The sequence below is a fragment of the Bidens hawaiensis genome, unplaced genomic scaffold (genome assembly GCF_021521415.1).
Source record: "Bidens hawaiensis isolate Kalapana, Puna unplaced genomic scaffold, B.hawaiensis_p1.1 tig00000055_1, whole genome shotgun sequence".
In the NCBI taxonomy this organism is placed as follows: domain Eukaryota; kingdom Viridiplantae; phylum Streptophyta; class Magnoliopsida; order Asterales; family Asteraceae; genus Bidens; species Bidens hawaiensis.
Genome location: NW_027491016.1, coordinates 1,856,483 through 1,869,748, shown reverse-complemented (window position 1 = coordinate 1,869,748; position 13,266 = coordinate 1,856,483). Strand labels below are relative to the sequence as shown.

General features: G+C 36.6%; 2 protein-coding genes across 2 annotated transcripts; one reads left to right on the top strand and one right to left on the bottom strand.

The window, feature by feature from the left end:
- Positions 1-6,769: 6,769 nt before the first annotated feature.
- LOC143623051 (uncharacterized) lies at positions 6,770-9,197 on the top strand. Its single transcript, XM_077094065.1, has 3 exons — positions 6,770-8,697; positions 8,787-8,871; positions 9,051-9,197. The coding sequence occupies exon 1, from the start codon at positions 6,770-6,772 to the stop codon at positions 8,546-8,548; it is 1,779 nt and encodes a 592-aa protein (XP_076950180.1). The 3' UTR covers positions 8,549-8,697; positions 8,787-8,871; positions 9,051-9,197.
- Positions 9,198-11,430: 2,233 nt separating this feature from the next.
- LOC143550436 (S-adenosylmethionine synthase 3-like) lies at positions 11,431-12,791 on the bottom strand. The gene has a single exon (XM_077041103.1). The coding sequence runs from the start codon at positions 12,743-12,745 to the stop codon at positions 11,573-11,575; it is 1,173 nt and encodes a 390-aa protein (XP_076897218.1). The 5' UTR covers positions 12,746-12,791; the 3' UTR covers positions 11,431-11,572.
- Between the last annotated feature and the right edge of the window lie 475 nt (positions 12,792-13,266).

Here is a 13,266-nt window from a genome sequence, read left to right as displayed (position 1 = left end):
AGAAATTGAATTTGGAATATTAACATTAAAAAGGGATGAGAATTGGAAGGAATTAAATTCAATTCCATAATTTCAATTTCTTTGATTTCTAATTAATTCTATGAAACGAATCCCTCAAAATCATGTGATATCTTGAGCAGTTACGATTTCTTTCAAATTCATTAAAATTTCATGTACTGATTCTTGAATATCCATTATGGTGGAATATTCGTGTGAGATTTTCTCAGATTTTGCGTGTGTGATACGTGTTCCTTCGATTTCTCCAAGCAAAGCTCTTCGCATCGTAATGCCTATTCTTAAAATGAACATTTTTTTAGAGAGAGGAAATCAAGATAGCCCAATTTTTTCTTAAAATCCGGAAATAGCCCTTCAAATTAAAAAAAAAAAGTCACTACATTTCTCTTTCCATCTTATAATTTACACTCAAAACCACACGCTATTCTGTCTCCACTTATGAAAGGTCATTTTAAGAAGGGATATGAATCGATCTGACGAGATTCAAAATGAGACTCCGTCCAAATTTTAAGTAATCTCGTTTTCCCTGGCTAAATTTTAGGAAATCCCATATGCTTCATCCATTTTTTAAGAATCTTTTTAATCATTCTTTAACACAAGCTCTCTCATTCTTCTCACCTCTCTCTTTCCATTTTCTCTCCTTATAAGTGTATATCCTATAAGGCTATGTGTAGTGGATGAGCTACAAAATGATATAATTTTTGACATGTGGCGTCTAGCCAGCAAATAGAGAATTTTTGTTTTTGGAGTGTAATGATATTGTAGCCTAATATCTCTCTGTGTGTGTTACACACAACATATTAGAAAATATTGTTTCTAAACATTCAAACCAGACGAAAAATATCGCTTGGGGCCGGTGTTCAAGCCAAAATTCGTCCACTACACACACCCTAAGGGTGTTGAGAGGTAATGCTAAGTGACGGGGGAAAACTGATGTGATGCAGGCGTACCCCTGTATGAGTGCTGAGAGGTGATGTTAAGTGATGGGGGAAAGCTGATGTGACACATATTTAGAGCATTCCTATCTCGTCCCCAATCATTATCTCTATACTTCCACTAAAAAATACTATGTTTCTTTCTCATTTTCAATTAAATAATACTTTTTATACCTTTATTATTACATTTTTCTCTATCATCTACTTGCAACCACTTCAACAATTATTAAAAAAATAAATAAGGGGCAAACAAAGTGTCCTCAAATTAAAAAAAAAAGTCACTACATTTCTCTTTCCATCTTATAATTTATACTTAAAACCACACGCTATTCTGTCTCCACTTATGAAAGGTCATTTTAAGAAGGGATATGATATTCGTACATCATCTCTCAAAACTCACACCCTACATACGATCATATAGGGGTTATACGATCGTATGGAACCCCACGTGACAAAAGTACACACAAGTACACTGACGTACTGAGTTTGACTAGAAGTCATACGATAGTATGACTCCCATACGATCGTATGGAAACAAAAAAAAAAGAATTGATTGAGCCGGATGTGTTTAGAGTTGTGATAGTATACGGATATTATTACTAAAGGAAATATGATATCAAGAAAGCTATAGCAAGAATGTTGTGTATGAACTAGCAAATTGGGTTTATACAACATGTTTTTTCATCTACATATACGGTCTCGCGGTGAACGAACCGAGCAATCAACTAGTTAGGCATTATAAAAGTTTAAGCATTTTTTCAAAGTTATAATTTCTCAAAAAAGTTAATACTCAAAGTTTTGAATATTAAATTTGTAGTTAACACATGCATCTTCAAAGTTATAATTTCTCAAAAAAGTTATGCCCAAAGTTCATACGATCTTCAAAGTTGCCGCTTGTAAAAAAAAAAAAAGCCCCTCATACGATCGTATAGGAGTTATACTATTGTATGAAATGTTCTTGAACAGCCGACCAAAGGTTGCGAAAAGCTGACAAATTCTGCAGTCCTATACGATCGTATAGAGTCTAAAGGTGTGTGGATAAGTCAAAGGGTGCATGAATAACCGGAGTCTTTAAGAATTTTCCTCCATTTTCTCATTCTTCATCATTTTTCATTTTCTATTTTTTTTATTTAATACAATTTTTATATTGAAAATATATCTTTAAAACTATAATATTTTATATAATAAAAAAATGCATAAATTTAAAATGTGGTAACGATTACATTACTTAAAACAAATACAAATCATAAACTAAAATACTAGGAAAAAAATAATAAAAAGTAAACATAAATAACTAAAAAAACTAGAAAGTTAAGTTCTATTTATGGCCGATTTTTTTTTCAATGCCAACACCAAGTCGAGCTCTTGTCCGTGAAGATGGTTAAGATCTCGTGTTAAGAGATCGAAATCTTTCCGCTCGGCCTCTAAGTTAAAAAAGTTTTTCCCGTTCTGTCTCGGCCGCCTCTTCGCTTATATTTTGCCTCATTTTCATATTCTTAATTTGCAACTCTTTAAAACTTGTAAAGTCATCCTTTATAAAATTCAATCTCGGGTCGTCGGTTGAAGATGATCCCGTTCCCTTTGCCTTGTCCCTCCCAATCAGACGTTCCGGTTCAACCGGATCATCATCGCTAAACTCCATAATAAGATATTGGTTATAGCGGGCATCCGAATCACCCGTGCTAAAGTCTCTACTTTTCAGGCGTTTTTGTACGCTTCACTGACTCAACCTTGTTCGACACCGGATGCCACTTTGAACAAACCCGAACGACTTCCCAAACTTGTGGGTAGAGAAAGACATGCTTATGTTAGGCAACATGCCGTTCGTTTGCCAACTTGTAAAGATCGACATCACTATTACCACTCCCTAGATGATTTTTAGCGTTTACGCAAAGATTGTTAAGCCATCCTACTATCCTAGCTTTCTATTTATCTCCATCCACTTTCCGTTATGGAAATATGTGATGGATAAGCTAGGAGTTGTAAAATTTCATGATATTTATGCGTGACGGCCTTCCAAAAACTCGTTTCCGTTTGTGCGTTACCTAATAACATACATATATAATGTAAAACGCGAACAAATTTAAACAATTGAGATCGTTAAAAAGATCATAGAATGAAAAACAATACCCTTTGACGCATTCTCGCTTTCGCTAACCCAAGCTCTCGCCAAAGCGATTTCTTCGACTGAATTCCACATGACAACCTTTTCTATAAGCGACGGATTTGGGTTTGGTTACATTAGTGGCGTGCCTTTTTCGACTTCTTCTTCTTCTTTTTTAATTGAAATGACCCTATCCAATGGCTACTTTAACAAAATGTAATGGCTTGTTTCATCGGTTATTAGTACATGATTTTGGATAACTTAATTCACACTTAAACAAGTGTGGATGTTCATCTTGCGGGTATAATAACCAGTTTTGAATCCCGAGTTACGTCCCCTCCTCCTGAGTATACACAAACAATGCCACCAAACTAGTAGGTAAGAGTTAACAAGTTCATGCTCACCCAATTTGAGTTTGATTCAACTCCTTTATCACTCGAGTATGGAAAATCTGGTTGAAAGTTGTTACGTTAAAATCTATGTACACGTGTTAAAACTAAAATAAAATTACTTTATATATTTTATTAAAATGATACATATATATGAGAAGCAAATATATTGTATCATTCCATTCCAAAACGTTTTATTTTCTATATAGAGGGAGTACCTGTCCTAGGGACCCTTTGGGGACGGAAATGCCATGAGAACGTTTCCTTGTTAATGGGGACAGATCCAAAACGTTTTCGGGTTCATGGGGAAAGATCCTGGAAATTCCTAATTATTTTTAGGGTTTTAACCCCTTCAAATTCCAAAAACAACCATAAAACATACACATACGTCTATGCTTATACATTTATTCACTAGCTTAGGAGAAACAAGTTGACTACAAGCCGGGTCTTACATCCACAATAATCGACTCTAACCCGTACCCGTATCCGTACCCGTTCACATGTTGTTTCCCCTCTACTAAATCCAGACGTTTTCTCTCCGATCCTCCGGCATCTCTCTCTCACGGTTTCCTTTGCTTGCTTGCTTGCTTAATTACTGGTAAGGATCCTTTTCTTTTATATGAATTCATAGCGCCAGATTTACTTTACTTAGGGTTTATTACTACATTATTTGTTTTTTTAATATCAATTGTTGATAGCTTACTGAAGAATTAGTAGTTTGATTCCATGCCAAACGCCTTATTATTGATCTGGATTGTGTGCTCTTCCATAAGAATAATTAGATTTATAACAAATTGGGCTATTACCTTCAACCGAAACCCAAACTGAACTCATCCGTTAATCTATTTTATTAACCAATTGTTCGGTTCGCTGTATTTGGTTAGTCTGCGAACCAAAATTATCATCAGTCATAAAGAAGCATGTTAACTAGGGGTGCGTACGGTTCGGTTATTCGCTTCAACCGAAACTGAAGTCATCGGTTAATCTATTTTATTAACCAATTGTTTTTCGATAACGGTGTATTCGGCTAGTTTGTCTGTGTGACGGAACCAAAATTATCATCAGTCATAAAGGAGCATGCTAAACTAGGGGTATGTACGGTTCGGTTATTAGCTTTAACTGAAACTGAAGTTATCGGTTAATCTATTTTATTGGCCAATCGGTTCTATTTATTCGGTTAGTTTGTCGCTATTCTGTTAAGTTCGGCAAATTTTGGTAATAACTGAAACCAAACTTGGGCTAAAGTTTTTGCTTAGAAATACGTGAAGTGGAGGTATAAAAGCTAGAAACATATGAAAATATGAATGGTTCGGTTCGGTTAACCGAGGGTACAAAAAGAACCGATAAACGATTTTTGGTTGATGGTTCGGTTATTGCTCTATATTGGATTGAGATTTGTTGTTGGTTGATTCATCTTTCATTTATGTTCAGAGTGACACTACAGAAGTTTACAACATGCAAGACCATAATATGATTCCAGTCGAGGAAGCATTCGTACCAAAACCAGCAAAAAGGAAGCCCGCTGCACAGAAGCTTTCAAAGAACCAGACACAAGAAAATAACTTGCAGGGTGCTCATGAAGTGGCCCGCCCTGCCAAAAGAAACTCACCCCAAATCTTCCAACAACAAGAAAAGTCAACTTCTGATTCTTTACCCGATTCTTCAACAAGTAACGAGTATCGTTCCTTGAGGCGCAAGTATTTACTTCTCGAGGAAGAAAGATTTAGTTTGGGAAGAGAAACAAAAGAGATTCAAGATGCGGTTAAATCTCTAGAGGAGGAAAAGCTCGCGTTGTTGGACGAACTTGTTGTGTTGGAAGGCTTAGTTGATCCGTCTGAGATGGACCCCACTTCACGTTAACTGTATTTTTTTTTTTTTTGCTTTTGAATTTATTAACATGTTAACAAGGTTAATAGCTGAAGTATGTATGTAAAACTTGCATTTTGTTTGAATGTTCAATTAGAATGTGGTTACTGTTTCATTAGTTGGTACATTTACTTGGTTCCTAGTTCCTCTTATTGTTGCAGCTATGGTTAATGTCAGATTTATTATTATTTTTTTATTCTAAAGCTACTCATGAAGATTGTAATGAACTAATAATTCAGTTCTTAACATTAACTGTGTCGTTATTGCAGATTGATCACAGATTGTATTCTGAAGAGGTTATTTTTATATTGCTGTCGTTATCCTATTGGGAGAAATGGTCACACCCAAAATGTTTTGAAACGGGGCTGGTATTCTATTGTTCATTGGTCAGACTGGTCTGAAAAGCCCGGTAGAAAACATATTTAGCATAGAGTAAACTGTTAGTTTTGTCCCTGTGGGTTGATCATTTTTGTCATTGTTATCCAAAATTTTATTTTATCTCCTGGCTATCCTTGTGGTTTCATTTTTTTTGGTATTTTCATTCACTTTGTTAACCCCCTCTAAAAATTCTGTTAAATTGAAGGGTATTTATGTCTTTGGGGAAAGTTAACGTTCAAACTAAAAAATGATACTAAACATGCGAATTAAATAATGCAATTATATATACAAGTAGTGTAATTATGTAATATGTAATTACATCGTGATGTATTTATGCTATGCTATAATTACATTATGTTGTATTATAATTACACTACTCGACTCTTATAGTTAGAATATTAATTTTAATTTGTATTTGATTCAAACTCTATGTCTTTTTATCAAACTTTTAATGAAAAAACAATAGTTATAAAAACTAAAGAAAAAAGAAAAGGAAAGAGAATTAAAGAGAGAAGAAATGGAAGAGAATGAAAAAAATATAATTAACTATTGTATTACTGAGTTCATAAGAAATGAAATAAAAAATATAATTTTTTGTGTTCAAAATATTTTTCTTCCAAATCTATTCAATTTGAAAAATTCAAAAGAATAAAAATAAGGATGAATTTTCCTTAACCTTATTTTATCTCCATTTATTTTCATAAAAGAGGTCACGGAACACGATTTTCTGTGATATCTTTCAAATTATACGTTAAATGAGACTACTAAACCGACGTTTTATTTAATTTCACGTAGTGAATTATTTTAACTCTAATTTACACACTAAATTTCATAATAATCTCGTAAGTAACAATTAAATAACGTACCTTAAACGGTTCAAAAAACAACCATACCGTTACTTTACTGTAATCATTTGAATGGTAAATAAATCTTTGCATTACTCTTTCTATAAAACACAGTCAAAAGTCAAGACACATTACACAACCGGTTAGGTTTGAATAACATCAACCATTTTGCTTGATGGACTAGTTTCAATTTGGGGGTTTAATATGAAATCCCAAATTAGGGTTTAGCGAAAACCCATGTCAATGAGACAAGCTGCTACTGCTGCTTCTCTAAACCCCCAAATCAATTTCCCATCAAGAAACTTAATCCTCAACAAAATCCACGAGCTCAGAGACTCATTAATCCCCTTTAAAACCGTAATCGATAGCACAATTGTTAACCCAGTTCACCAATTGAATCAAATCCATACTGATGATCAAACTTCACAGCCAAAATTAGGGTTTCAAGCTGACGTGGCGGCAACTCTCCGGAGGTTATGTAAGTCAGGTGACACTCAAGCTGCTGTTATTATGTTCAGAGAGATGGAAAGAAGTGAGAATTGTAAGATGGGTGTGCATTATTACAATGTGATTGTTAATGGTTTGTGCAGAGATAAGTGGGTTACCGAGGAGGTGGATATGTACTGTGAGATGATCCGTAGAGGGGTTCGACCGGATGTTACGACGTTCAACTGTTTGATTAAGGGGTTGTGTGATTTGGGTTTACGGGAATACGCACGCCAACTGTTCGATGAAATGCTTTTGAGAAACGTTTCGCCGAATGTGGTTACGTTTAATATTTTAATTCATTCGTTTTGTAAAGATGGGAAGGTTAGGGAATCGGGTGATATGATTGGTGTTATGAGTTCGTACCAGTGTGTGCCTGATGTTGTTACGTATAATATTTTGATTAACGGGTACTGCAAGATGAAGAGATTGGATGAAGCGTTGAGTCTGTTTAAGGAAATGTGTGAAAAGAGAATACTTCCTGATGTTGTAACGTACACGACTCTTATTAACGGTTTGTGTCGAGTAGGTAGAATGGACGATGCGCTTCTTTGTTTTGATGAAATGCAAGATTGTGGCTTGGTTCCTGATGTTGTTGCGTACTCTACGTTGATTGATTTTTTGTTTAAAAACGGGAAATTTGATGAAGCCGTCGCATTGTATAGGAATATGGAAGAGATTAAAGTGGTTCCTAATATTGATTTATACAATATTCTCATTGATGGTATGTGCAAAGCTGGAAAAGTTGAAGTCGGCGAGGAACTTTTTAGGAAGCTTCCTGAGTTAGGATTAGACCCTGGTTTTTATACATATAATATTCTAATAAACGGTTATTGCAAGAGTAGAATGATAAGTGAAGCATTGAGATTGTTTAAGGAAATGAATGAAGAACGAGTTAAGCCCACCATTGTGACCTACAATACTCTCATCAATGGCTTGTGCCATGTTGGCAGACTCAAGGATGCACTTTTGCTTCTTGATGATATTCAAAATCATGACCTAGTTCCAACTATTGTTACTTACTCTACTTTGATAGATTCGTTATATAAAAATGAAAATTTTGATGACGCGTTAGCATTATTAAGAACTATGGAACGTGCTGGAGTGAGCCCTAATACTGTTCTTTGGAATATTCTCATTGATGGCATGTGTAAAGCTGGGAAAATTGATGTCGGTCAGGAACTTTTCCGGGATCTTTCTTCTAAAGGTTTGCAGGCTAACCTACGTACGTATAATATTTTGATGAGTGGTTTATTAAAAAATGGTAAACTTAAGGATGCAAATCACTTGCTCCAGGATATGATGGTTGCAGGCAGCATGCCAGATGCGTTTACCTTTAATATTATTATTCAAGGATTTCTTCGATGGAATGAGACGAAAATGGCAATTCAGTTTCTTAGAAGAATGCTTGATACTGGTTTTTCTGCAGATGCACACACGTCAACTAACCTAGTGAAGTTGTTGACCACAAAGAAGTTGGATAATGAGTCTAAGGAAGTGCTTAAAAAGTTTTTCAAGCTTACGTTATAAAGTAAAATAACATAAAACTTATATAATGATTTAGGAGCAATCTTGAAAGAAAAGATTCTCCGGGAGAGTTGTTTGCAAGCTGTAGTCTCAAGACACTGCTGATGGATGTAAGCCAATCAGAGTCATAAGCTTGACTTGATTATACTGATGTAAGCAATAATACCCTGAAAAAGGCGTTCACAATGCTTTTTTTGTGGATTGAAAAACATCAAGATCTAATTTTTTTGGTCTGGTGCAGGTTGGTCAAGAGTGGTTCTTTCTAAGATTGTCTAGATGGCCACTTTTCATGAGAATTCATTGGATATTGGACAGGTCATCACCAGGTATACTAAATAGAATCTTTTACCTTTTACTTTTGGTACCTGTGCAGCTAAAAAATAAAAAAAAACGGGGAAAGGTGAATTTTTGTGAAGCTGTAGATTCATTGTTGCGTAGGTTTTCCGTTCATGTTGGAAGCTGTTGAACGATTTTGAACTTGTGCAAAATGTTAATTTTCTTGCAGGATCGATGTGAAGATGATAAGGTGAGGTCTTAGCTAGCCCTTACCAAAGCTGTAATCAAGTTAAAACTTGTACAACTTCGACTGCATGAGGCACGTGTCATTATAGCATCTTGCTCTCATTTTGAGGATCGGTGTTCCAGACAGTGCCTTGGATGAAGTTTGTCAAAAGATCAAAGCCAATTTGATTTGAGGATGATATCTTTTATTCTTTTTAACAATATCTTAGTGTACAAATTCATAACGATTTGACGAACATTAAAAGGAGAGTAACTAACCCTTTCGTGGGCTCTCAGGAGTCAGGATATCCCACAGAGGAGAGTTTAGCCTGGTAGTCATTTAATGTGTTAGAAATAGCAAAAGGTTATTGATCTGTTTTGTGGGGTGTTTTTCTTGATGCCAGTCCCTTTCAACCCTTTAAGTTTGGCGTTATTTCCGATACTCGTACCGATGCACACAACTAACAAAGGAATGTAAGATTATCTTAACACGAAAACGTATTTATTGTTTGCGAATACTTTATAAGCGAGTTTATTTTATAGGTGATAGACGAGTTCACCTTATTTATACTAATAAACCATGTGACTGTAGATTTTTTTTGGAAAGTTATATACAAATATATTATGTACAATGTTCTTCCTCAAGGTCCTTTGATTGATTAATGAATTAGAATATTCTGAAAATTTCAAGCATTTTGATCCGTGGCATAAGCCTGGTAAAACGGGAAGGTTGGGTTAGATGTCGAATTAAACTAAGTTTAGTTCAAAATGAATCGCTATAGAAAAGTATCACTTTGATTCGTGTCAAAATGGGTTCGAACTAAAATCAGCTTGGGTTGAATTGAATCATTTAAGAAACAAATTGGTGTCAAAAAGGGTTCATCTACCATATTTATTTTTGTGAAGGCTGGTGTTGACTAGAATAATCAAATTATAGTATTATTGATCAACTCTTTATAAAAGTATAATGATGAACTAAAGATAACACAAAGGATGCCTAATCAAATTGGGACAATTTCATATTTATCTTTATAAAATTATGAAATATGTTAATGATATAATAAACCTTAAATTCTTTCACACCAGCAGGTGACTACCAATAGGTGGAAATCAAAACAAGTTTACCTTTGAAAATAAATCGGTAAAGATTGATAAAGTGCTAGAAGAAACAAAGACGTTGAGCTTTTTATGGATAAAAAACAGAGTAAATTGTATGGGTTTAGATTGGGATGAGTGAAAATTAATAGTGTTATATTGTGGGACCAGCCCTTGCTAGTGTCTTGTCTTGGTAGGAATGGTTTTGGGAAAATCCTTAAAATTGCCCATCTTCAAAACGAGATTCCAAATTTGTCCTTTCATGTTCAAGTTTCCAGTTTCATCCCATAGTTATCTTGTCTCCGACGACGTGTTAGGGATTACAGACGACGTGTTACTAAACGAACCGGAGAACGACACGTGGCCGGAATCTGGCCGGAATAGGTCGTCGACGATGTGTTATCGAGGCCATTTCATCGCAGACGATTTGTTATACATGTTCTTGTTCACGACGTCAACGCCGGGCTGCCATACCTGAAACCCGTGTTCACATTGCCGACGACGGCTTACCGGATCTCGACTTGTCAACTCTACGTTGGGTTTAAAACGTAACGCTTCGTCGACCCTACGTTAGCACCGGAAACGCATCTTCAACCCTGCGTTAGCACCAGAAATGCAACTTCAACCCTACGTTCGTACCAGAAATGCATCTTCAACCCTATGTTTTGTCAACAAGTCGCCGGCCATGAGATCCGGTAAGCCGTCGCTGGCGACAAGATAACTATGGGCCAAAACTGAAAACTTGAATTTGGAGGGACAAATTTGAAATCTCATTTTAAAGATGGGCCATTTTAGAGATTTTCCCTTATAAGTTAGCAAGTGTTTAAACAGTGACCCATTTTAATCTTTTGTTTAATTTGAGTTGGCATAAATTGACCGGCTGTATAATTTTAATAGATGCACATAAACTCGAATCCAATTCTTTTTACACAAATTATATCTATTGTTAAACGGTTCATGATGTCACCTTACATGACACATATAAAGTTAACATTAATATATTGAAAATGCTTATGCTGACGAGAATTTTGTTCAATCATGTCAGCCATGATTGGTCCCAGCACATAACTTTATCAATGCCTCACTAACGTCATTCATGCAATTCAATAGAACTCCATTAATAAGAACTCTTGACATAAATGATAGCAAGTAGATAATTCAATAACTTGAGTTCCATAGTACACATGTAAGAGTAGTAACACAGGCTTCTCATCAAAGTACTGAAATCCCAGCAACCAAATATCGAAAATAGACACAGAAACACAAACAAACATTTGACAAAACAAACAAAAGCTCGTAAAGGATCCTACGTATGTTTCCCATCTTAAAGCTACAGAAAATCAACGCGCGCCTGCTTGTAAAACAAAAGCTTGTTTATTCTCCGTGAGCCGTATTCAGGGGCAAAGAATCATTCTTGTGAAACTGTTACACTCAAGCTTTGGGCTTCAAATCCTTAACAATCTCCCAGGTGAAGTCGGGATCATCACGTCCAAAATGACCGTAAGCAGCAGTCTTCTGGTACCTATAGTTCCCACCCCTCTTCAAGTCAAGATTAATAGCCATCATCCCCGGCCTAAAGTCAAAATTCTCCTTAATCAGAGCAAGGATATCCTTATCCGGGATAGTTCCGGTCTTGTCCGTGTCCACAAACACAGACAATGGCTCAGCGACACCAATAGCATAAGACACCTGCACAATGCACCTGCGTGCAAGCCCCGAGGCCACAACACTCTTGGCTGCTTGCCTAACGATGTAAGCACCAGACCGGTCCACCTTAGTTGGATCCTTCCCGGAGAAAGCACCACCACCGTGAGCACCCCATCCACCGTATGTGTCAATAATAATCTTCCTCCCGGTCAGACCCGCATCACCATGTGGACCACCGATCACAAACCGACCTGATGGGTTCAAGTGGAAGATGGTTTTCTCATCAAGGTACTGAGCCGGGATGACAGGCTTGATCACATGCTCCTTAAGATCAGCAGCAATTTGGTCGTTAGTCACAGTCTCATCGTGTTGGGTTGAGATAAGAACCGTGTGAACCCTGATCGGAACCATCGCACCATTGTCGTTACGGTACTCAACAGTCACTTGGGTCTTACCGTCCGGCCTGAGCCATGAGCAAGTATTGTTCTTCCTCACTTCGGTCAACTTAGCACCAAGCTTGGTTGCAAGGACATGGGTCAAAGGCATAAGCTCGGGTGTTTCGTCAGTAGCATAACCGAACATGTGACCTTGGTCGCCAGCACCAATTTCCTCTGGCTTCTTAGTCAAATGTCCATGAACACCCTGGGCAATGTCGGGACTCTGTTGCTCGATGTTAACCAACACCTTGCAGTTGTCAGCATCAAGACCGACATCAGCTGATGTGAATCCAATTTCCCTGCACGTGTCACGGACAATCTTCTCATAGTCCACAGTCGCCTTGGTGGTGATCTCACCGAACACCATGACCATGTTGGTCTTGGTGCAAGTCTCACAAGCAACCTTGCTATCGGGGTCTTGTTCTAAGCAGGCGTCAAGGATGGCGTCTGAGACCTGGTCACAGAGCTTGTCGGGGTGTCCCTCGTTGACTGACTCGGATGTGAATAGGAAGGTCTCCATCTCTTATCTGAAACATGCAAAAAAGAAAAGTGTTCAACATGCTGTGTCAAGGTCAAGCCAATACAAATATCTTCTATCATTATCATAGATATAGAACACACTATGAATGTGACAGTAATGGTAAAAAGTGTTACATGCAATTCACTTTCAATGGAATCTACTTCTTTAATCCACTAGAAATGAGAATCAAATCAAATTCACAGATCTAAAAGAGCTTTATTCCAAATAATAAGATAAGGAATCTTTTTAGTACATACATCTCATAATCAAAGTCAACATCAAATCAATATTATTCATAATATAGGGGGTCTGCAAAGTCGGTTCGGTTATGAAAGCTTGCTTAACCATAATCAAAACCCCACGGTCGACTAACCATAGGTGAATTAACTGCCGGTTAGGGTTCGTCTCAAGTTAACAAAAACAACTTAACCGTAACCATAACCGAATGGTCAGTTAATCAGATTCACTTAGCCATAACAGTCGGTTTTGTTTGGTTATGGTTAATTCAGACTATAATTTTC